The sequence below is a fragment of the Bolinopsis microptera genome, chromosome 1 (assembly GCF_026151205.1).
Source record: "Bolinopsis microptera isolate Bmic1 chromosome 1, MBARI_Bmic_1.0, whole genome shotgun sequence".
NCBI lineage: Eukaryota > Metazoa > Ctenophora > Tentaculata > Lobata > Bolinopsidae > Bolinopsis > Bolinopsis microptera.
In genome coordinates, this window is record NC_087072.1 from 22,867,602 (window position 1) to 22,890,944 (window position 23,343).

General features: G+C 37.3%; 3 protein-coding genes across 4 annotated transcripts in view; all 3 read right to left on the reverse strand.

The window, feature by feature from the left end:
* The window catches only part of LOC134825041 (uncharacterized), an 852,482-nt gene that overhangs the window by 232,949 nt on the left and 596,190 nt on the right, over nucleotides 1-23,343 (reverse strand). The gene's annotated exons all lie outside the window — the stretch shown is intronic.
* LOC134825105 (probable aminopeptidase NPEPL1) overlaps nucleotides 1-23,343 on the reverse strand; it is a 67,523-nt gene that overhangs the window by 22,279 nt on the left and 21,901 nt on the right. Inside the window, exons 2-8 of the mRNA XM_063837247.1 lie at nucleotides 10,520-10,664; nucleotides 10,065-10,247; nucleotides 9,699-9,879; nucleotides 6,993-7,142; nucleotides 6,353-6,472; nucleotides 1,428-1,519; nucleotides 926-1,161 (exon numbers count right to left, since the gene is read on the reverse strand). Of these exons, the coding sequence (XP_063693317.1) occupies nucleotides 926-1,161; nucleotides 1,428-1,519; nucleotides 6,353-6,472; nucleotides 6,993-7,142; nucleotides 9,699-9,879; nucleotides 10,065-10,247; nucleotides 10,520-10,657 (1,100 nt within the window). The 5' untranslated portion in view covers nucleotides 10,658-10,664. The remainder of the gene's footprint in view (nucleotides 1-925; nucleotides 1,162-1,427; nucleotides 1,520-6,352; nucleotides 6,473-6,992; nucleotides 7,143-9,698; nucleotides 9,880-10,064; nucleotides 10,248-10,519; nucleotides 10,665-23,343) is intronic.
* LOC134825067 (uncharacterized) overlaps nucleotides 11,518-23,343 on the reverse strand; it is a 33,722-nt gene continuing 21,896 nt past the window's right edge. The window contains exons 1-7 of one of the 2 annotated variants that reach the window (XM_063837197.1): nucleotides 18,919-19,601; nucleotides 18,458-18,520; nucleotides 17,756-18,109; nucleotides 14,710-14,905; nucleotides 14,259-14,414; nucleotides 13,960-14,120; nucleotides 11,518-13,818 (exon numbers count right to left, since the gene is read on the reverse strand). In XM_063837197.1, the coding sequence (XP_063693267.1) occupies nucleotides 13,096-13,818; nucleotides 13,960-14,120; nucleotides 14,259-14,414; nucleotides 14,710-14,905; nucleotides 17,756-18,109; nucleotides 18,458-18,520; nucleotides 18,919-18,981 (1,716 nt within the window). In that variant the 5' untranslated portion in view covers nucleotides 18,982-19,601 and the 3' untranslated portion in view covers nucleotides 11,518-13,095. Of the gene's footprint in view, nucleotides 13,819-13,959; nucleotides 14,121-14,258; nucleotides 14,415-14,709; nucleotides 14,906-17,755; nucleotides 18,110-18,457; nucleotides 18,521-18,918; nucleotides 19,602-23,343 lie in introns of those variants that run through there. The other variant, XM_063837205.1, reaches the window with a different exon arrangement.

Here is a 23,343-nt window from a genome sequence, read left to right on the forward strand (position 1 = left end):
CGTGTACGCGTTTTATAAAAAGGGCTTATCTCAAAAATAATTGTGATGTCTCAGTATTATAACAGAGCGCATTATCAATTTTTTCCCCATTTTCTCTTGTGCTTCCTTATACAGTCACAAGGGTGCTAGGGGGATGGGAGGGGGTTTGAATTACAAATGTCTATATTTGAATATATTGGAAGTTTCTAGACCCTGATATCTAGATACTGATTACGTATCCAACCCCCACGTACTGCAGTCTATCCATCATGCACTGATTCTCAGGCAGAAACAAATATTATTAAGTCACAAATTGTCTTATATATTGCATAAAAAAATTCATTTGAAGAATGAAAGGTAATTTAGAAGATACATTAGAAAGTGAATTTCTGACAGTTAAAACTGATCACCAGATTGCACAGAACGACCAGATTGGGCTACGTGGATATTCGACCCTGCAACAGTATCTCTACCAGTGCCTCACAAGCAGGTGGTGGCAGTTAAATGTGCGGATGAAAAGGAGATAAAAGGAGACTCAGTTGTTACGTGTGAAGGAGGGATGTATTTCAGCTTCTCGAGCACACCTTCCTGCTCTGACTTACAAGGCGAGTCTTTTATACCTATTGCAGGAAATTGGCTGTAAAATCTGGTTCTGTGGAATATTGGGGAATGTTCCACAGAAGCAGGTTTTATGGCAATTTCCTAATTCCAGATAATACGATATATACACATTGTAGTCATTCTTAAGAAAATGATTTAACTTCAAAGCGTTATATAATTGCGTGAAAATAGCAAGGATACAATTATTAAGAAATGATGATTTTTGCTGTTGCGTGACACAATCGAAGATACAGTTACCAAGAAATGGTGATTTGTGAATGATGTAACAGGCAATTCAAATGAGCAAATAAATCATACAATTTTAAATAAGAATTTGTAAACTAACCCTTGAGCTCCTGTGAGAGTACACATATCCAGCACGATATCCGCGTTAAGGTCCTTGCGCGCGTACGCGACCCCATCACCCAGGACGAGACGACCCTCTGCGTCAGTGTTGTTGATCTCGACACTCTTGCCTGAGTAGAGGATGTGGATATCGTCAGGGACAGCAGCGCGCGGTCCAACTGAGTTCTCAGCAATACAGAGCACTGCGTGAAGGTTCTCTGAAAAACCACACTCAACCTGGTGAATGTGATGAAGGTGAATTTAAATACTACCTTTTTAATGTTTTTATTTCTATAAATTTCATTTATAACTGTTCGAATTTTCAAATAAAATCTCTTGTCAATTGACTCAAGACGCTTGACTAGAAAACCTCAGGATACAAACCGAAAACATGAAAGAAAAAACGATCAAAGGATTCTTTCCTTTGTGGTCGCCGCTATATAGCACAATTAAAGAAACAAGGAAGAGCACGGAGAAAGCCCCACACATCATGTGATACTCACAGCAGACTGGAAAGCACCAAGAATTCCTGCCGCTCCACCGCAATCTCTCTTCATTCCAGGCATTCCGGTCTTTGTCTTGATCGAGAAACCACCTGCATATTATGTTACCGTCAATAGATACTAGATATTATATATTATAGTCGGAACAGTACTCAACGTATTCTTGATATCTGTTTTAAACTAAGCTGTTATCACTTTGTTCTATAGACAGGTTTTTTAGTGAACTTGAGTAACCTAGCCCACAAATCATAAAAAGCTGATGTTACTGTACTAGCTTTTCCTTTAGAGCTTTAGCGACTTTTTAACACGCTGACTGAAAACAAGAGACTGTCCATTATTTAGTCGGGCGCCATCAAGCGTGAAACGATGTTTAAGACGTTTTATAGTTGATGGATGATAGCACGTTTTAAGTTCTCTATTCTGTGCTGCGTGTTAATATCATGAAAGCATGTTGCTACATTTACTGACATTGAATAGAAACTTGTAAACGATCGATCGCGAATGGAGTACGCAATTATTGTTTCCCTGTCATGACGATTAGTATTAAAATCTTTAAGAAATTTCTATTGAATTATTGATACGCTCAGCAGAATATTGTCTGACAACTATAAACAATCCTTGTTTTATTTTTAAAAGTATGCTATAAAAGTACAAAGTATTAACATTTTATAAGATTGGCGTGAGTTTAACTGTTCCAGTCATTACTGTTGAGCAAATGCAAACATCGGGCAGCTCAGCCGTGTGAAAACCCAATAACACATTTCACATAGTTAAAATATTTCAAATAACAAATCAAGAAAAAATCTTATTAAGTACACACTGAAAACACCTCTTTCCAAACACCCTGCCACTCTGCCAGGCTAATTAGTACAATGTATGAGTTCCTAGCTGATAAGACTGGTATTAGAGGGCAGGAAAGAAGATAAAGACGAGAATCCATCATGAGATATATTAAGAAGAGGTGTTTGAGAAAGAGAAATGTCATCTTCTTCGTCCTCTAGGGTGAGATAACCAACTGTTTCCTGGTACGGGTCCTTGTAATTAGCACATCTCTCCTTGTGTGGAGTACGTTGTAAGCGCATGTCCCTGAACTCAAATGCACCATCTTCATCTGGGGTGAAAGTAGAGCTGAGGGTGCTAACTGATGAGGCAGTGGGAGGAGGGGTGAGGGGATGAGGGGTCTTGGAGGGTGCTTGTGGGGTCACCGCTCTGATAGTGAAGGCCTCGGTCAGCTGTGTCTCTCTTGCTTTACTCACACATCTCCCCGGGACGCTCTGAGAAGTATTGGCTGACCCCCTTAGTTTGGCGGACCTAATACTCCTTCGTCTTCTGATCGTTATAGTGGGCCGAGTCACCGAAGTTGGGGCGGTAGTTGCTCTCTCAGAAGATATACCGCTAGTTGTTTTGCTGTCAAATGCCTGCACAGAGGGAAGGGGAGTGGTGTAATTTAACCCTGGTGGAGCGGTGGGAGGTTTGGATTGAGGCTGGTAGGTTCCGGCATTTTCGGGGCCCTGGTTGGCGTTGTGTTGTAGGAACAGAAGTCGAGCTCTATTTACCATCATCCTTTCACCAACTTGTCCGGCCATCTCAAACAGAGCTGACGTTGTTATACCAGGAGCTGGGGCAGTCACCGCCCGCTTTGGGATTGGGGAGATGGTATCAGAGTTTATCAGGTCTGAAAGAGGCTTGTCGATATTGAGGGCTTTATGGGAAATGCTAGGCGAAGTGGTGTGCGTTCCTATTAGTTTTAACTGTCGCTTCGAAAGCACATCGACACTGGGAAGGGGAGGAGTATGAGCGCGAGGTGTAGGTGGATGACTTGGTGATCCCTGCATCCGGAACATCAGCTCCGAACCTTGATCCAACACTGCATCAGCATCAACTATGGTCACATCCGCATCCACTTCACCTACCTCGCCTCCTGCTCTAATTTTGGAGGGACTCTGAGACCTACTTATGTTAGGTAGATAATCAGTACTCGCTGTTTGTCCGCTGACAGTAGGTTGAGTAAAACGTCTTTGTAGAGAGGATGGAGGAGCAGTAGCACTTCTCTCCGGTCGTATGGTACCAAGAGTCCGGCTCTTGCCAGCACTCTCATTCCTAACATTCCAAACAGCAGGCCCTTCTGATACACCTTCAGCGGCTTTCTCGTTTTCAGAAAGTGCAAGAAGAAGTGCATCGCCGGATCTTGCTAAGGAAGGGGATCCCAGACGTAGGGTGGAAGTTAATGAGTCGGTGAGGCTAACATGAGATCCCAAGTAACGGGCTGGGTCCACTTTACTTCTCATCGTATCCTGTTCAGCTAACAGTGACTCGTATGACGCCAAGTTTTTCCTCGTGAACATCCTTATTGTGGCCATGGGTTTCTTAGGGCCGTCCTTCTTGGCAAAGGGGGAAACATAATCAGGTTTAGGAGGTGGCGGTTTCAGGAGTTTTCTAGTCACGTGGAACCAGCGGTACAGCTTATAGAAATCAGCTTGTGAGATCTCGTTATAGTTCTCACAAACCCTCCACAGTAAATCACTGAGAATGTAGTAAAATTTCTCCTGAAACGCGCTGGTCCCGTTTAACTTTTGGGGGCTCCCAAATGAACAGACTTTAGACCGTCTATACATCTCAACATCGTTTGCCATGCACCGGAACTCCGGGATTCCCATCAGTCGGGAGTTTCTGAGCAGGCCAGTGTCCCTACTTTTGAGGGAGTATATAGCCACCATGGCTTGGAGTGACAGAGTGTGCAGCGTTCTAGAGGAGTTGTGGCAGTCGACGTGTGAGACTGCTGTAGCCTTGTACTACTGTGTACTTGTAGCTTAATACATCTCAGCTGAATGTTAAATCAATGTTTATTAAACAGCACAGCCAGTAATTTAGCTAAGCTCAATTAGAAAATTAAACAACAGCAATGAAACACGTTTTTCAAGCAGCCGAAAAATCAATTCTTAAAAATCTTCGAAAATTTCTAGTCAAGCGACAGAAATCAAAACAGGCGCAACATATTTAATCAAATTGTAGAGATCACTATGTCAAACATAACGTGCACTTAGCACTGTACTTTAAATAAAAATAAGCGACATGAGATGAATAGATTAATAGAAAGTGGCAGACCATTTCATAGCTGCTCGGTTATATCCCGCATCGAGTTACAAAGCTTTCTCTCGCTGATATGCTCGGTGGAGAACTTCACGAATCACGCCTTAGGATATAACCGCAAGTATATTGCACTCATATTATAAAGCAAAATATATAACGATAAAAACATCCTCCCTCGGAAAGAGCGGTTTTTATTGTGTTTAGACCAATCAGAAGACGGTACGGCTGGCAAAAACCAGTTGTAAGCAAGTATTAGCAGGAGGAACGAACGGAGACGAACATACTGAGGAGATAAGTCAATAAAACTTGCTTGTCATCTGTTGCTCGCTCAATGAGATCTGAGTCACGTGGTCAGTCTGGCGGCTGGTCACGTGATCACTTTGGTCACATGACCACTTGTTTTGGAGAAGCCGATTTAGAGAATCAGAGTTGTTTAAAATGAATACTTTGAGGTGAGGAATCAAACTATTAAAGTTTATTTGATTTGCTGACACGCTTGGGAAATTGAGAGAACAAAACCTCGTATACCTTATAACATGCTAATCCATTCACTTTCAATTATATCACCAAGTAAAGGTCAATAAGTTAAATTTCAAACATCCTTCCCACGCCTAATACTCAAGCAATATTATTCTCGCTACAAATGAAGACACGTCACATGCTTAGGTTCCTGCCCCTTTAGAACTGTCGTGGTTGTCATGTGCTATAAGATTTAGCAAGTAGCCAAGATAGGGGAAGGCTCGGGAATGACTCATACACAACACTCAGGTTCATTGTTCATGAACGTCGAGTACAAGAATATTTAGCAAGTAGCTAAAATAGAAACAGGGATTGAGACACAGGTTATGTACGAAACACTCATGCGACATCATGAGTTAAATAAAACAAATAAGAAAATAGTCAAACACAACTGAGAAACTAAAGTTTCGCTGATATGAGAGTAGAAGTACGGAGATAGGTCCCATAAATCTGTCTAAGTTAATCATTATAATTAACAGAGATAATTCCCTCTGTCAGCTGGTAATACAATCTGCTCTTAAGATCGAGAGAAGCACTCAGGCTAGGGAAAAGAGTGAAGAGCAACGGGATCATGGCAACCGCGACAATACAACTACAACAAGATTAAGGAATTTGATCTATACTATGTAGTATGTAGTAGCACAGAGCTGAGAGCAGGACCGATATCAGGCACGGAGAACAGGGGGCACTAATCTTACGTTATTAGTCTGACAAACTACAATAATTGTTATTGTGACCAAATACGCAGGGTAATACCATTAGATTTGTAGTTTCGCACTTCACTGTAGACGTTATGAGACAACTCATATATTTTGTATGAATTTGTACAAAGGAGAACCTTCTAGAAGTGTTTGTGAACCTGGACATAGCGATTAAGTTGTTCTATGTCAAAATAAAGTCTGGAAATGTACTAAAACGTTCATAGATATCTTTTAATGAGCTTTCACTGACGACGTTGAGTTTGAAATTGACAAAAAGCAAAAATTAAACAATTTTTGGAGATTGACCAAAACATACTTCAACCTCAGTCCTCAAGATAAACTAAAACATGTTTAAACGATCAGAGTTTAGACATTCTAATAAACTATCACAACATCAGACTTGTGATATTTTCAATCATCATCAAAACCTCACATTATTTATACTATATTTTAAACTTGACGAAATCTCCCCGGCAACGGCTTAAAACACGGACAATTTCCCAAAAAGTGACCATTCGCATGAATAAATTACAGCTCGCAAATGGAGTTGCGAGCGCTATTATATGTTTGTTATATATTGGAGGTAAAATTGACAGAAACGGAAGATGAACTTACCAGTATCGTACATGATGCCCTTGCCACACCAAGCGATAGTTTTAGTAGCTCCTGCAGGCTTGTGAGACAGAACACAGAGAGCTGGGGGAGACTCGGCTGCTTTTCCAACCCCGTAGATACCTGGGTGTTACCATGGTTACTAGTCAGTAATTAAGAGTTTATAAGTTACTGGGTGTGTGAGACAACCCCTTCGATGACCATGCCCATTTGACCAAAACTTGAGGGAAAAATGGGTATCATTTTCATAATTATTTTGGTCAAAATCTAAAAAGAAATATTCCTGACACCATACTCTATTTAGCTGTATTTGTTAATTAGAGGACGGCGAACAAAATGGGGATGTTTATTTTTCTATCATAACTTAATTTGTAGCTGTTTTTAAGGACATGTCCATTTTACCAAAAATTGTTGGGAAATAGGCATGGGGTTACGCCCCCCCCCCCCCCCCCCCCCCACTAGGTCACCACGGTCACAGTCAGTAGTTTCTTTGATGTATGTACATTGTACAGTGCAGTTGTGGCGAGTATATTATGGCTAACACAATAAGACAATAACTATGCAACCACAGACAGCTAACCGCCACAATAACTATTGTAATCTATATTACAGACACAACAACAATTGCAACCTAACAACTGACCTCCGAATCCCTGTTCCTTGAGCTGTTCCCCGCTAACAACCGTCACATCAACCCCCAGATCTCGTCCTATCTTCACTGCACACTTCACCAGGTCGTCACATGTCATCTCGTTACGGGGACGATCCACTATGTCGGCTGCCAGACGAATTGCTGCAGGAATGTGTGATGTCATTGCAAGTTATCAAAGGCTATTATATTGCATCAGTGAAAGCAGTATTAATGACATTCTCACTTTTCAGAACTAAGTGCCTAATATAATTAAGATAGAACATCTAAACAGTTTTATTCCTGTTCCATATGATCGAGGATAGTCAGGGCTACAAAACCTGACCAAGTTTAGCTCAATCCAGTACTGCGCGTTCAAGATATGAGGTTAAATATACCAAAAATAGAGGTTTTCTGGTGTGACATCATTGTAAATTATTTGGAGTATAACCTCAATATCTCACAAACTATACATTTGTGGTCTTTCTGAGTTACACTATCTGTTTCCTTTGGCAATTTCGGTTCAGAGTCAATTAAGTTTGAAACAAAATCTCAGTATATGTGAAAGGACTGAGGATATCAAGTTTGTAAAAGCGCACGCGCGCACACACATATAATGACCTCATATCTTCCACATTTAACGATTTTTTATAGAAATTCTTTCACCATCCTGTAGCACTCATGTGCTGAGTAGGATAGCATTCAAATCATGTCTTTAAAAGATTTAGATAGATACTGTGGGAGAAAATTCATGTTTGTAAAAGCGCGCGCGCGCATGGCCCAGACTATATCAATGGACGGCCACGGGAGGATAAAAGTACTTTCATACACACCAGCATGCTCATTGATGGCTTAAAATGAAGCTACGACATACTCCTATCAGATCCACCATAAGTTAGATACCATAATAATCATTAAATGTGTCTAAAATGAGGAAGCTTTGACAAGTGCGAGTGGTTTTGGCAAATTTTGGTATAAAATGGGCCCTGAGATCATATTTTTCTCATTAAAATCACATATATCACGAATATTTATGTGTGTTGGGTGTATCCTCATTGGTATCAACCATTTCAATCATCTAGAGCAGCTTTCCTGATTCTTTATCTCATGAAAATGGGCAAAAAAGCTCATAAATAGTCCAAAATCGGTCATTTTCGCCGCTTTAATAACCTCATTCCTGGCACCCAGAACACTTTGGGTACTCAAAACATGATTTTTCGGATACCTCAGACCCCTAACTAGCACATGGAGCCAGAAAGAACAGCATGTAGGGACTTCTAAATTTCCATGGTTGAGAACCCAATGTCACACTATTCGTTCATTAATCCTGCTTTCGCTGGCATACTGTTGAGGGGGTTTTAATATTTCATGTGCGAGCAGATTTTAGGATGATTGTTGTGTGTTTAAAATTTTAATGTCCTAAAACAGGCCATTGTTTATGTGGTGGGTTTCCAGTGTCCACTGGTCAGCAAATCCGTGTAGACTGTAGGTTACAGACTTACTCTTACCCGGGACACTGGTAGCGGCACTACCATAAAACATTTAAAGTTTGTCTAATTACACAAATGTCTGCGCTGTGGCACTGGCAGTGAAAACACTGATTGTAACATAACCTTACGAATAACGATTTAAGGAAATATTATGACTTTCTATACACATTTTACACGTTTTTTACGAAACAACTAAATTGACTTATAATAATAATAAGTCAACTAATTGTAAGTTATAATTATGATCGTTTATCTGTATGTTGTCGTGCACCTTATTAGGACATAGGGTCAACATACAATAATGTAGTTTTGCTTTCGTTTATAAGGTAACTAAGGAATCTGAATTCCGATATAAGCCTCTAAATAACATGATCTCATATATCTTACTATATATAAAGCGAGACGATATATATATATATATCTGTGCCATTTTACTGACACCACGGCATCGACTTTAACGCAACTTTCTGCAAAAACCGTAAAAGATATACAACTGAAACTTTTTTGGCTGGGTCAAATGCTTTAATATCCTCCAAATCAGCATGAAAAAATAAAAAATTGGCCGAGGAATAATGGTTTTAGAGCCGAAAATTTGGACCCCCAAGTGGTGTCAAAAACGCCAATTAAATAGGTAATAATTATTTCAGTATCTTGAGTCTTGACACCGTTTAGGGTTATATTTCACGGGTTCCTGCTAGTATTATATAATATGAAATCATGTGATTTATCATATATATGTATATAATATATATATTAACTGAGATAAAAGGTGTCGAATTCAAACATGAATTCAGAATTTGTCTATGAAATTCGAACAGAATTTTATGAAAAACTGATGGAAATTTCTCAAAATTCTAGAACGAAGTGAATTAATATTTTGAAGATAGCATGATAATTGAGAATGGTTTACACCAGATTCCTTATCTCTTGGAACAAAGTTTTCCAGGTTACCTTGCAGAATTGTCCTGATTAACACTGCAATGTAGCATGTACAACTTTGTACACAGATATTTCGAACAATCCTGAAAGCCAAGCTACAGAGTGAACATTATCACTGTACATGTCACAACGTATTTTAAGACTCTTATAATATTACTAGAGTTTTAGCAGTGCAATTGTTGGGGTTTTTTGTTCTTTTTAGATATTTTCCAGATAAACCCCCCTCGACCCTCAACGATCAACATTGTATGGTTTTTCTGATCTATTGATATCCATAACAACGTAAACTTACATTTCGCAGTTGAGGTTAGGACCTTTATGTCTTGCTCTGTTAGAGGGGATGAGTCGTCAGGAGTTATGAAGCAAACTGTGACGTCACGAGTGGTTACATCACGTGTTTTCAAAGAGTATGTGGGAAACGCACGTGCAACAGCAACACCACACGCGAACACGTGCTGGCGATGACACACAACCTGCACACGTGGATAAAGATTATTAGAAATTCCAGGAAAATATCTCAGCACTAGACTGGCACTGCCACTACCAGGCAAACATCTGCTTCTACTGAGGTCAGTAAAAGCAAAAGAAAAAAGTATGTGTTGCAAGTTCACTATCACGTTCTTATTTTAAGTAGATATTGAAGATGTGAATGACTGACCACGACAACTGCACTGTTGCCATTCTTAGGTAGGTGTTTTGACACTGTGTCCATGACATGATGCGCGGCTGTGGGCGTGGTGTGACGAGAGTGTTTGCTACTCAGCGTCGCCAAGGAAACTGCCTTCGGGTACAGACTCACTCCCTCGCTCTCCCCAATGTCTGCTAACACCTCGTTAAACACCTGGTCGAGTCTAGTGTAATCATCTTGTGCTTTATTGGTTCTTTATAAACGTATTATTATAGTTGGATGTTCAAACACTGCTGAGTATAAGATTTATCTTAAAAGCGGTGTTATTCAATTTCAATTTATTATTATTATTCGTTTATAATTATATACAGTATTACAAATTCATACATGCAAATTTCAAGATTAACCGAAAATTTCATCTGGGAAAATTTTATAAAAGAATAGAGCTACGGCTAGAATTTCCCAATTATAAAACTAAAACTAACCTTAGCAGAAACTCTGTTAGAGATAAGACTTTCAACATCACTAAAGCTAATCCGCTGTAAGTTAGCTTGTTCTCCCAAAATTAGACAGGCTGGCGGGGCCTCCTGGGGCATCACGCTTGAGTAACTTAGCGACACCATCCTATGCTCTAGAAATGTAAGGGGTTAGCATCAGGGGTTAGCACGGGGGGGCAGGGATTCAGCTTAAAATTATTGTCTATAATGCTTTTGGACACGAAGGGAAACACACAACGTAAGGCTTAAAATCTTCGTAAAACTACATCATTAGAGCCTGTAAAAACATTTAACTTTAAGATAAGCACGAGCTAGTAAAATTCATATAATATAACTACATAATCATCACAGTTTATTAACTCAAACGTGAAAATTGTAACAAATGCAAAATTTAATCAGTCAAAATTCGTAGCATGTAAGTAATTATAAATGGGGTACAACTCCACTCAGAAAATTATAGATGATTTATGTTATTTGCATGCTCATGTTATAATAGAGTTCGAAGCATTGTTGCGTTTTGGGGCTTTGTAATACTATGACGGCATTGCTTTGAATTTGAATTTCTGATGATATTGATTTTCAGTGCTATGTAACCTGGCAGTAACGTTGTAAAGGACTTTGAGGGGGTCTGTAGTCCCCCCGCATAGTATGTTTGTGTTTCACTGATTTGTAAACTGAAGACGTAAATAGTATGAAACTTATTTTCGATATAAACGAGGGTAACTATTGGGAGCGCGAGCGGGCGAGTAAATTCTGCCTATTATACATATAAGTGTATATTATGTTTGTTGCTCATCGAGATAGTACAGTCTATACTACAGAATAAAATTTATCACGTCTCAATGAAATAATTTATGTTAGTAACGGTATTAAGGTATATCTAATTCAAAATACGTTCATTTGGTGATGAAACTGTGTGTTGGTAAAAATAATATTTAACCGGGCACGTGTAAATATTGTTATTAAAAATCAGTAAAACTCATATAGAAAATCGTTCTTCCGGAAAAAAAATGCTATGATCGACAATTGAAACAAAAGAAGGCGAATCTTGGGAAATGAATAACTCGTCAAGTTGGATCGTAATCCCTCAACAGATCGAAATCAAGTCAGATATAGATAAAGTTGTAATTAGACAATATTGTAAAGTTACAATATTATTACATTGAACACTGTGCCTCAATTATGCTCATAAACAGCAACTAGCCCCAGTCATCCTGCCCATCTTATTGTAAAAACTAATTGTAAAACTTGTCAGGAAACTCTGCTCAAGACATTAATCTTGCAAGTTATTTGTTGTGTTGAACTCAACAATCGTGTAATGCAACGTCATATACTACGCTGTCGAATAATCCAGGCTGAAAATGTGGCGAATTGTTCAGCCTAATGGCGGTGTTTATTGTCTTCAAATGTGCCGTACATAAATATTTGTAGGTATGGGTGGAATCGCCCTTTTTGCAAAATATTACCTCGCCTATATCTTTATATGTTGCCTCTGTACAAGTACCACTCTTTTGATCAACCATATCCATTATCCACAGGCATACGCCCTTAAAATTCTAAGAGTAGGGAGGAACGTAATCGCAATTGGAATTGACCCCGATTGAGCGTACAAATTCACTGGTTCTTGCCATTAATAACTGAAATCACGAAAATTAATCTCGCAATTTTTACCACGAATGGCAAGTGCGATGATGCTTCCCAACTCCCAAACACTCATGCTTCGCAACAAAATCAACTTTCAATTTTAAAACTCCATATCATATCAATTTCATTCTGAAAATTATTAAACATTCTTATCACTACTAGACAAATATGATTATAATTCTTCACAAGTACAAAATCATAAGCTTAGGGGTTGTTCACATATTACGTAATTTCTAATTAGTTAATATTAATAAATAAACTAATTAGAAATCAATATCATAAGCACGTTTGTAGATAAGTGTTTTTAGATACACTTCAAAAGAGTCCAATGACAATGGCACGCGATTTCCAATTTTAAAAGGCAGCTCATTCCATAATGTAGGGCCATCTTTCTGAAACGCTCTAAGGGTAATAATTATAGTGTGCAAATTTAAACATAGTACATAAATAATTTGGCCCCATACCTGATACCACTTACCAGTAAGACATAACTAGTACCGAATTCTGTAACTTATAGGCAGCCAATGAAGGTCTTTCAGAGTATCTCCTAGGTGATCATGATTATAGAGTCCTACTATAGCTTTAGCTGTAGTATTCAGTACGAGTTGAAGCTATTATTAACTTATTTGCAAAGATATATTAAAGAGAAAAGAGCGATTGAAAAGAACGATTAAAGATTTAAGTACCGCTAATATTTTACGCTACATGTATTATATTGTATAATGTATATTACCTATCATTATATAATACATTATATATCATATTATTGATGCAAGTGATTGATTGGTTTTTTGATTGACAACAAACAACAAAATCAGTTCAGGTATGCTAGGTAGAACTTTGTTTTTCTCCCATGAAGTATGTACCCTCAATAATCCATGTAATATGGGGGCACCATCATGTCCATTTCCTTGTATGTTCTACTTTGAAACAGGACAATGGAATCTGCTAGGTTTAGCGAGCTCTGTCTCCAGATGTTTTGCTGCAGAGAAGAGCAGGTCCTCTCTCCACCATGGAGCGGTTAACATGACTCCAACTGGTAAACCATTCTCAGAGTACCCTGCATTAATGCTCATAGCGGGCAGCCCACACAAGTTGGCTAGATACACAAACCACATCGTCATCAGGATGTTATTTTCATCCAGATCGCCATGTGACAGAGAGTTGGGGTCAATCCTTTTAGGAAGACATGCTGTTGTAGGAGTAACCAGGACATCTACTTTTTCAAACATCGATTTGAACATTTTGATAGCCCGTGTTTTTTGGGCAGAGCTTTGCATGTAGTGACGAAGTGTTAATCCCCGGCAAGTACTATATACTATCTTCGTTTGAGGGGCAAGCGTCCCTTGATGTTCTTGCCAACACCGTTCATCTTGGGCAGTTTCAGCCAGGATTATATTCAAGTGGGCTATCTTACTCATGTACAACTCATTCATTTCAACTTCAATGAGATTGGGTAATTTTGGTTTAATAATGGACTCAAAGACATACTGTATTTCTTTGTGCGAGTTAGACACGTAATGAGAATTAGTTCCGAACTTCATCTCTGAGAAAGACTTTTCTGAAAGAGCCCTTACAGGGTTACAGACTCCTTGGTTAAAGAAACGGGGGTCTGATGCTCTTATGAACATCAAGCTCATTACCTGAAAGATGTTTATTTCTGATTATAAAAATATTTGTTTAATTATATCCTGGCGATTGGTAAACAATTACAAAGAAAACATTGGCACTTGGCAGATTCACTATTCGTGTTATTATGAGCAAACTTTGGCGTTTGAACTTACCAAAGCAACGTCAGCAACATTGTTAGCAATAACACCAATGCTAGTCGTGGAAGAGTTTTGAAGGGCTGTATTGGAGGCAGCAACACGACCAAAAGTGGGCTTCAGGCCCTGCATTCCACAAAAAGCTGTCGGTATCCGAACACTCCCTCCTCCGTCAGTTCCTGATTAGTATTTTGTAGAAAAACACAGCTACTCATATCTATTATGACAGAGAGTTTATTTTATATTTTCTGAGTTTTAAAACGAAGAAATTAAATTTAAATGTGAGCCCGAATTCTTCCACAGTTTCAAAAACGAACCAAGAGCGAAAGGGACAATCCCAGAAGTAACAGCTGCAGCACTACCACTACTGCTGCCTCCAGTAATATGCTGGGGGTTGTGAGGGTTCCTGGCTGTCCCCTTATGAGGGTTTATTCCTGATATTCCCATACCCATCTCGTGCATATTTGTTATTCCTGCAAAGTAGTGGCTTATAAGCTGATGGTAGCGGTTCAACCAAATACATTAATAAAATTAATTATTTAATTAGAGTTACCTATAGATGTGGATTCTGGTGGGGAGCCGGGAGGTGAAGCATATTATTTTGACATATGACAATGATTCTGGGGATTGATTGGTCAATAGTGAATGCTGATCGGTAAATTGCTGCCGCCACTCCACCGGAATCCACATCTATAAATTTATAAATAATTGTAAGATTTCACTATGATATATACTACTAAACTATAATACTATGATATAAACCATTACCTATAAATATAACACCCAAGCTCCTCAATGCAGCAACTGTTGCACAGTCCTTTTCATTAACAGGCGCATCTTTCTTTCGTCCAGAGTTAGTCCTGAAATCTTTTATATCCAGCTCATCTTTTACTCCGATAGGAATACCATCTAGCACAGAGAGAGGCGTTTTGTTTTTGTAGCGAATAGTGCTCTCTGAAGCAGCCTGAAGTAATGACTATCTGTAAGAAAAATTTAAGTTACCGAAAGGAATAAAAAAGTAATTAAATACAATAATATCTAATTATATACAATAATAAATGTTCTCTGTAGTATAAGACTCAGCAAGTGAATGAAAGATACACAAGCAGCTGTAGATTGTACACTGTACAGTAAGTACCTTGTCCCATTATGACTTTTACAGTCATAGTACATTAAGTGTTGTACATTAAGTGTGTAGGGTGTAATGCATTAAAATATGTTAAGTGCTATACCCCAGCAATGAGGGCTGACTCCTGAGCTCTTCCAGAGCGGAATGTTTACACATTGAGACAAAAGTAAATTCTTTCGCTAACGTGCTCTGAAGACATGGACACAGACAGCAGCATTTCTCATTTGTTATCATTTTGTTTGAGTTGGAAACTTAGCCAGTTTTACAATTTACTGACTATCATATCAGCCTCCTGATACAAAATATTTCGGAGTCAAAATTTCACATATAACAGAAATACCATCGAACCAGATATGTTTCAAACCGTTGTGTAAAAACCATAAACTATCCGCTGGTATTTACAAAATTCCAGCTGTGTTATAAAGTATCTCACCCTGCAATATCGGACTTTTTTGTTTACAAAAAGTGGCCATTTATGGGTTAACATTTTTATAAGACTTTTCCATCGTTACATTCATCCGACCTCACATTCATTGTTTATTTACTGCATTCACTGAACACAGAAATATATGCTGGATCTAACTTTACGCATCTGTGAAGCCATTGGAAACCAAAATTAGGCTGAAATTTCGGAGGAAATAAAAAAATTCAACTTTCTACCCGAGAAATGGTGGTTATGTATAATAGGCTTTAAAGGTAATCGATGGTAATGAGTACAAATGGGCAACGCTTCCAAACATCTTGCATAATATATATGAGCCTCTGAAATGCTTTATTGCCCTAATATAAATTGTGCCCCAAAAGTATTACGACTATGCTCCTAATAAATAATGTTCCGATCCGGATATTACACACACTCAAAACAGTATTTACTGCTTTCAAGCATTTAATCAAAGTATAATTTGTGTAGAGTATGTGTCTGTAATATGGCGGAGTAACTCGAGCTAACAAAACACTTCTCTGGTTCAGACTACCTCGAGAGCCATTCAAACAATTCGAAATAGATTATATCAATACATGATAATTAATGAACTTAAATGTTCCGATCAAGGTACATGATATTGATGTCTAACGATACCTCAACGGAGGAACATAGTTACAAAGCTGACCCCAAGCTATGGATAGTATTTGTAGTCATAGCATGTTTCTCTGCAGCAATCTCACTCTACATTTACTGCACAAAAAAGTACTGTCCATACAAGCTTCCACGGGGTTTCCAGCTGGGAGGAATGTTTGGAGAGGAAGAGGAATCAGATCAAGAGGAAACTGGTGGATTAACATTTTGATAAGACTTTTTCATCGTTACATTCATCCGACCTCACATTTATTGTTTACTTGTTGTATTCACTGAACACAGAAATATATGCTGGATCTAACTTTACGCATCTGTAAAGCCACTGGAAACCAGAATTAGGCTGACTTTCAAGACATTTCGGAGAAAATAAATTCAACTTTCTACCCGGAAAATGGCGATCATGTATATTGTATATGCTTTAAAGGTAATCGATGGAAATGAGCACAAATGGGCAACGCTTCCAAACATCTTGCATAATATATATATGAGCCTCTGAAATGCTTTATTGCCCTAATATAAATTGTGCCCTGAAAAACATTACAACTATGCTCCTAATAAATAATGTTCCGATCCGGATATTACACACACTCAAAACAGTATTTACTGCTTTCAATCATTCAATAAATTTAATCTATAGTTGGTTAGTAAGCACTTAACGCACTTTTAAAGCACCACGCACTTAACGTACTATTAAAGCTTAGTTGTGAACTTTTTGTTGCCTTAAATATAGTGTATTTCTTTTAATTCTTTAAATAGCAACATTTATTGAAACATTATTGAAATATTTGCAAAACAAGATGTAGCGTATTTATATCTCATCTTCAGATCTCTTTTAACTAGTAGTACTAATAGTACTGTTATTACTTTATATATATATATATATATATATATTATATTTAATCTGACACATTACCAATACCACTTGACAGTTACACGTCAATACATATTACTTTTTAACCTTATTGATATTATGAATGATGTCAAAATTTTATAATTATTATAAAGTAGTGACATAAAGTAAAACGCACTTTTTCGTACTTAAACACACTAAAAAATTGGAGCACTTCATGCACTTTTCCCGAAAAAATTTACACACTAACTAACTATGATTTAATCTAAGTATAATTTGTGAAGAGTATGTGTCTGCACTATGGAGGAGTAACTCGAGCTTCAAGATTAATGTTGTGTGAGTTAATAATAATAGCCACTTCTCTGGTTCATACTAGCTCGTGAGCCATTCCAACAATTCGAAATAGATTATACCAATACAATATACATGATAATTAATGAAGTTAAATGTTCCAATCAAGGTACATGATATTGATGTCTAACGATACCTCAACAGAAGAAAATAGTTACAAAGCTGACCCCAAGCTATGGATAGTATTTGTAGTCATAGCATGTATCTCTGCAACAATCCCACTCTACGTTTACTTCACAAAAAAGTACTGCCCATCCAAGCTTCCACGGGGTTTCCAGCTGAGGGGTGAGCCAGAAGACTGGCCACAACATCACAAGGGAGGAATATTTGGAGAGAAAGAGGAATCAGATCAAGAGGAAACTGGTGGATTAAAACCGATCAGTGAGGAGGTTTAGTTTAAAACAATTACCTGTCTGGCTAGGCTCCAGTTCAATTGAGTGAAACATAAAAGTGGTGGATCCTGCTTATCTGACTCCTTTACTTTTATCTTTATGTTTTTAACAAGCTCCTCGGGGGTCATCTCTCCGGACATGAAAGCTTTGTGGTAATCGATAATACTCTGATAATGAGGACTTGGAGTTGAATTTTCAGCCAAGAATTTTTTTTGCCAGTCAATATCTGAAATGAGTTCAGCATTGCTTGTAAAGACATCTTTAGAAGGCGGCTGAATAGGATAGAACGTTGGTTCATCCTCAAGGCCTGCATTCGCTACAGGGTTCAAATTGACATTTGCAAGATACCATTGTAGAGGCCATCCAAGGTACTGAAATGTTTTAATCATCAAGCAACAGAAAAATATGGCATTATTTTATTGCAGACTGCATGACTTTTATAATATGACTACATCTAGTAACTGATTAAGTTAGAGAAATCAAACGAAAGGCTGATCAAGAATTGATGATAAATTACAAGATGATATTTTTTAATCACATAGCACTGATGTTTATTTTATTAACTGTAATTATTCTTGACAATTCAAAAACCTACCAAATAGCAATTAGCAATATGACTTATACATACAATACATTATTTGCAGCACAATTAGATACATTATGTTCTAGAAACAAATCTATTTTGCAGTTACCTCGAACTGGTGAAATTTGCAACTTACACTGTCCATGATTGCAGAAAACCAACAGAGCCCCCAACCAGTCAATACTGGTGCACTTCTTATCTGAAACAATTGGAATAATAACCTGAACACAGCAATCTGCAATGTAGATACAATGAACGTTTTGGATAGAAGATTTAATAATATCAGAAGGCATTATTTAAAATTAACAGTTGACACCAGAGTTAAAACAGTATTATGCACTATCTCTTCATTAATCACCAATAATTATTGTATGTATCATAGTACATATCAATGGTACAATATCATAGGATCTAATCAGATTTTTGTAGGGGCAGGAAAAAATTTCAGCTGAGGCTCCAAATGGAAACGTTACACCACTGACAGTAACGATGCAAATGAGATACTACAGAGGTAGCTGACTAATTCCATGATTCCAGATTAGTCCATTTAGGAGTAATATAACAAAATTAGGAACAAGTGCTTGAAATAATACAAACCATTTGGTGTAAGTCTGTCTCATATTTATCCCTTTCCGTTTCCATTTCTTTGTACTGACCCATTGTATTGTAGTAGTGATACAATCCAAGTTTTATAACATTAACATCATTATTATCACATCACTTCTTAATTACTATGTAACGTTACACCACTGCTGTGACACAGACTTGTACTTAAGCCATAAAAATATAACTAACTGGTCTAGAAACAGCTTAATAGAGCAAGAATCTACAAAGCAAATCGATTCTTTTGATTTGACAATTAGATATGGTCAAATATTATAAATAATAAAACTAAAACACTTGTTAAGTCAAGAAGAATTCCATTTGCAAATTTTTACAATATAGTAAAGATATTTTTGATTGAAATAACAATGAATGAGTTGGAGCCGTAATTTTTAAGATATGCCCTTATACAGTTGATGAAATGAATGAAGGCCAAACAACACAATTAACAAAATATCACTGATCGCCTTAAAAGTGATGAAAATAACTGCAGACTTTGTTAAATAGAACTCAAAAAGTATTTTTTTTAATTTCGAGACCAGAGGTATTCATATATGGAAACAAATTTTGCATGGAAACAAATTTAAAATTTTATCCTTTATTTTACATCAAAGTTAAAGTAAAAGTAAAGTAAAATTTATGACATCACATCATTACATCATTACATCACACATGTCTACAAAATATCATCGCACTATGTGAAAAAATATATAATAAATATTTCCCCACCAACATTAATTATTTATCAAATACAATATTTAAAAACAATTTTATCAAAAACATTATCCTATTTAAAAAACTTTCCAGTGGAATAAAGATTTATAAAACGCTTCTTTGCCACATAAGGATGGAACCAAACATAATTGTTATGTTCTCTCTTACTTCTCTGACATAACTGGCTCCCTCAATTCTTACTAAAACTTCATCAAGCCTGTCCGGGTCAATAAAGCAGTCAAGCATCATGTATGTTATGTTGAGCATTCTCAACCAACAAATGTGGGAACTCCCACAAAACACCAAAACAGATCTAAAGAGACACTTAACAACATTGGAAAAATAGACTGCAATTTGTTTATATAATTTATAAAGCGTATATTATTGCCCACGTTAAGGGGCCTGTTAATAATTTATTAAATTATTAGCTATTTTAGATTTAATAATAATAATCATCAGAAACATTCCAAAAAAAGCAATCATTTGTAATACTTTTAGAAATCATATCTATCTTATATCCTTGTAAGATTAGATAAACACGATTTACCCTTAACAAATCCATGCTGATGCTTCGAAATTCGACGTTCTAGAAAATTTAATACATGTGCTCTCACCAACTTTTCATACACAAAATACAAGTTAATGAAACTGGTCTATAATTTAAGGGGTCCGATTTAATACCCTTTTTAAACAATGCTACAACAAATGCAGATTTCCACACTGCAGGTAAAGATCCTGTATCTGAACACTTTTGAAATAATTTCGTTACTGCTTCAACAAAATTGTTGTCATAAGCTAGCGATTTCAACAACTTCGGATGAACACCATCCGGACCAGAACATTTTTTCATTCTTTCTCATTCGCTGGGCGGCAAAATGCGCCCCCTGCTGGCGTCCCTTCCCCTTTTGGCGCCCCTCCATAAAAAGATAAAATTGGACAAATTGGGTGATTTTAAAGGATATGCCGGTGAAATCTCTAAAAAAGTGTGTTTCTAGAGCAAAACGCGCCCCCCAAAGATGTTACACCACTGGCGCCGCTGTACGGGGGCGCCATCTTAGTAGTAGAGGCTCTTACGGGCAAAAATACGTGTTTTCTGCTACGAGTTTAGAGACCTAACCGCTAATTGGACACAATAGTATGATGTCTAAGGATCGATAATATGTTAAGAAGTATAAATTTGGCCTTATTAGTCACGTGCTATACCAATGCGCGTTTTAAACTTTGACAGTCTATTACTCTAAGGCAAATAAAGTAATTATATTCATATTTTGTCAGCAATAAGATCACATTGTTTTCTATTTGGTGTGAAAATATGAGCAGACATAATCTCGCTGAGTTATAGCTGTTTGAAATTTATGATGAACGCGCGGATGCCAATTGATAACAACTAAATGCTTTTGCGCGTAGTGCGCGTCGAAAATTCGGCAAAAACGCTTGCGGAGTGACAATATTCAAACTTCGATAAAGTATATGAAGTGGGTACTTCTCGGAAAGGAAAAATTTAGGCAAACACGATGTGACTATTTTTGGGTTGATTTAATACAACTGCAAAAAATTATTCAAACTTCAAGCAACAAAGTCAAATTTTTACCACTTTTTTGGATTTTTACCCCCAAAAAAATAGAGGGATTTTTCAAATTTTTAAACCATCTTGTGCGGCTGTGTTTTAGCTATCTCCATGCAAGTTTTGCCGACATGCCAACAAAATTAACTTGTTCAAAATATCAAAAAACATGGTTTTTTGGCCTATTTTTTGCCTAAAAATCGGTTTTTTGCGATTTTACCCCCAAAAAGTCAGTCCAATCATCTTAAAACCACTTTTAATCGATTCTACGGTCAAAAATACGTCTAGTAAGGTGTATCTGGGGTCCCTAGCGTATCGAGCAGACAATGCCCGTAAGAGCCTCTACTATATAGGGGGGGGGGGGGCAATATCGTCATTTGAATGTAGGACAATTTTGAAAAATTTAACGAGGTACTAGCAAAACTGCACGTTTTGCTCTAGAAACACAGTTATTTAGAGATTTTACCGGCGTATCCTCTAAAGTCACCTAATTTATTCAATTTTAGGGAGGGGCGCCAAAAGAGGAGGGGGCACCAACAGGCAACGTTACGCCACTGCATACAACCTCATTCCAGCCCCTATGATGGAGTAAATTATGTTTTTCACAATGTTGTGTATATATTTGTTTGTTTCAAGTTCAAAAATATTGGTAACAATGGACCATTTCCGTTACCTATGTAATTGTGCTCTGCCAATTGCATCACCTGATTTAATTGAATGTATATATTGTTTGAGTGACCTTTCTACACTTAAAGTACTGCATTTGGGGTACGAAACCATCAATTAAACCATGCCTACCACCGGCCGATTTAGAAAAGCTTTGTTTATTGGCTTCGTCAAAGTTTTGTCTAAACTATACCATATACCGGGAAAAAACAGTCCCATACACACATTTTAGGATTATTAGTATAGATAGCCATCTTATATAACCAAGTTAAACTCAAATCACACGAATAAACAAAATAGCGCTCGATTTATAAAAGACGAAAATTATATTGTATATTTGTATTTGTTGTTATAGTGGTGCACTATTGCGCGGCGCTCTTAAAATAGTGCTATGCTTAGAACTATGCTTACTGAAATTTAATTGACGATGTTGGATGTCAACCCTTCCAGATCGTTGCTCTGCGAATTAATGATTAACAAAGCAACGATCTCGATACTTTGCCTCGATGCGAAGTAGGAATGATAATTTGCGCGGCGCGTCAAGCGGCGAAGTCCTCCAAAACTGAAATATAAAGACACTTTCTTAATTTAACATACCTGGCACGCCAGTTTCGGATATTTATGCGTGGTGCTCTTTTTAATCTTCTTGCATACTATATGGGGAAGCTTTGTAAGCTAAGTGATATAACAATCAGTGTACGAAAATTAAAAATATTACATGCCCAGCACCTATTTGTTTAATATTTTGAACATTTTACTTAAATTGTAAAAAATTGTATTTTACTTAATCTTAGGCGCAGTTTATGTCCCCACAGACAACAGAAAGCACATGACTCTTCAAATTAATACGCACACATTATATAAATAAGGTGTCCTGGACAACCAAATCATAAAAATTACCTGTAGTGGGATGCGCTTGATGTGCTTTGTACCGTTTAAAATTAACTATGTGTTAAAACTGCGCTGCTTAGTTGTCCAAATGAGGATTGGAACCCTATTATAATATACAACACAAAATTTCACAAAGATCATGCGTGCACCTACATTTGAACGTTTGAGTCAATAAAGATCTTTATATTGCGGTTAGATATTTTCGAATACTATTACTAATCACTATTTCTATTTTCGAAAGCACCAGCCACCAGAAAATAATTTTAGGGCGTCGACGGACGCCTAGACGTCCTCAATAGCCGCCTCTGATAAGCTTGGTTTTGGAACACTTTTTTTGTTTGTACTAAAATTACATTGTATGTGGCAAATTTGGCGAATGATGGGGCTTGAGTATGGTTATAATTTGCGATATATGATTGGAAACGTACTGCAAACTTCGTATCATGTGTTATGCTTAAATATTAACACATTTTGATTAGTTTACTATTTCTCTCCATGTGATCTGAAACGATTCAATGATTATATGCTTTTGATATTATACAGGGTGGGCCAAAAGTCAGTGTGCAAACGTTGGCCTTAATAGC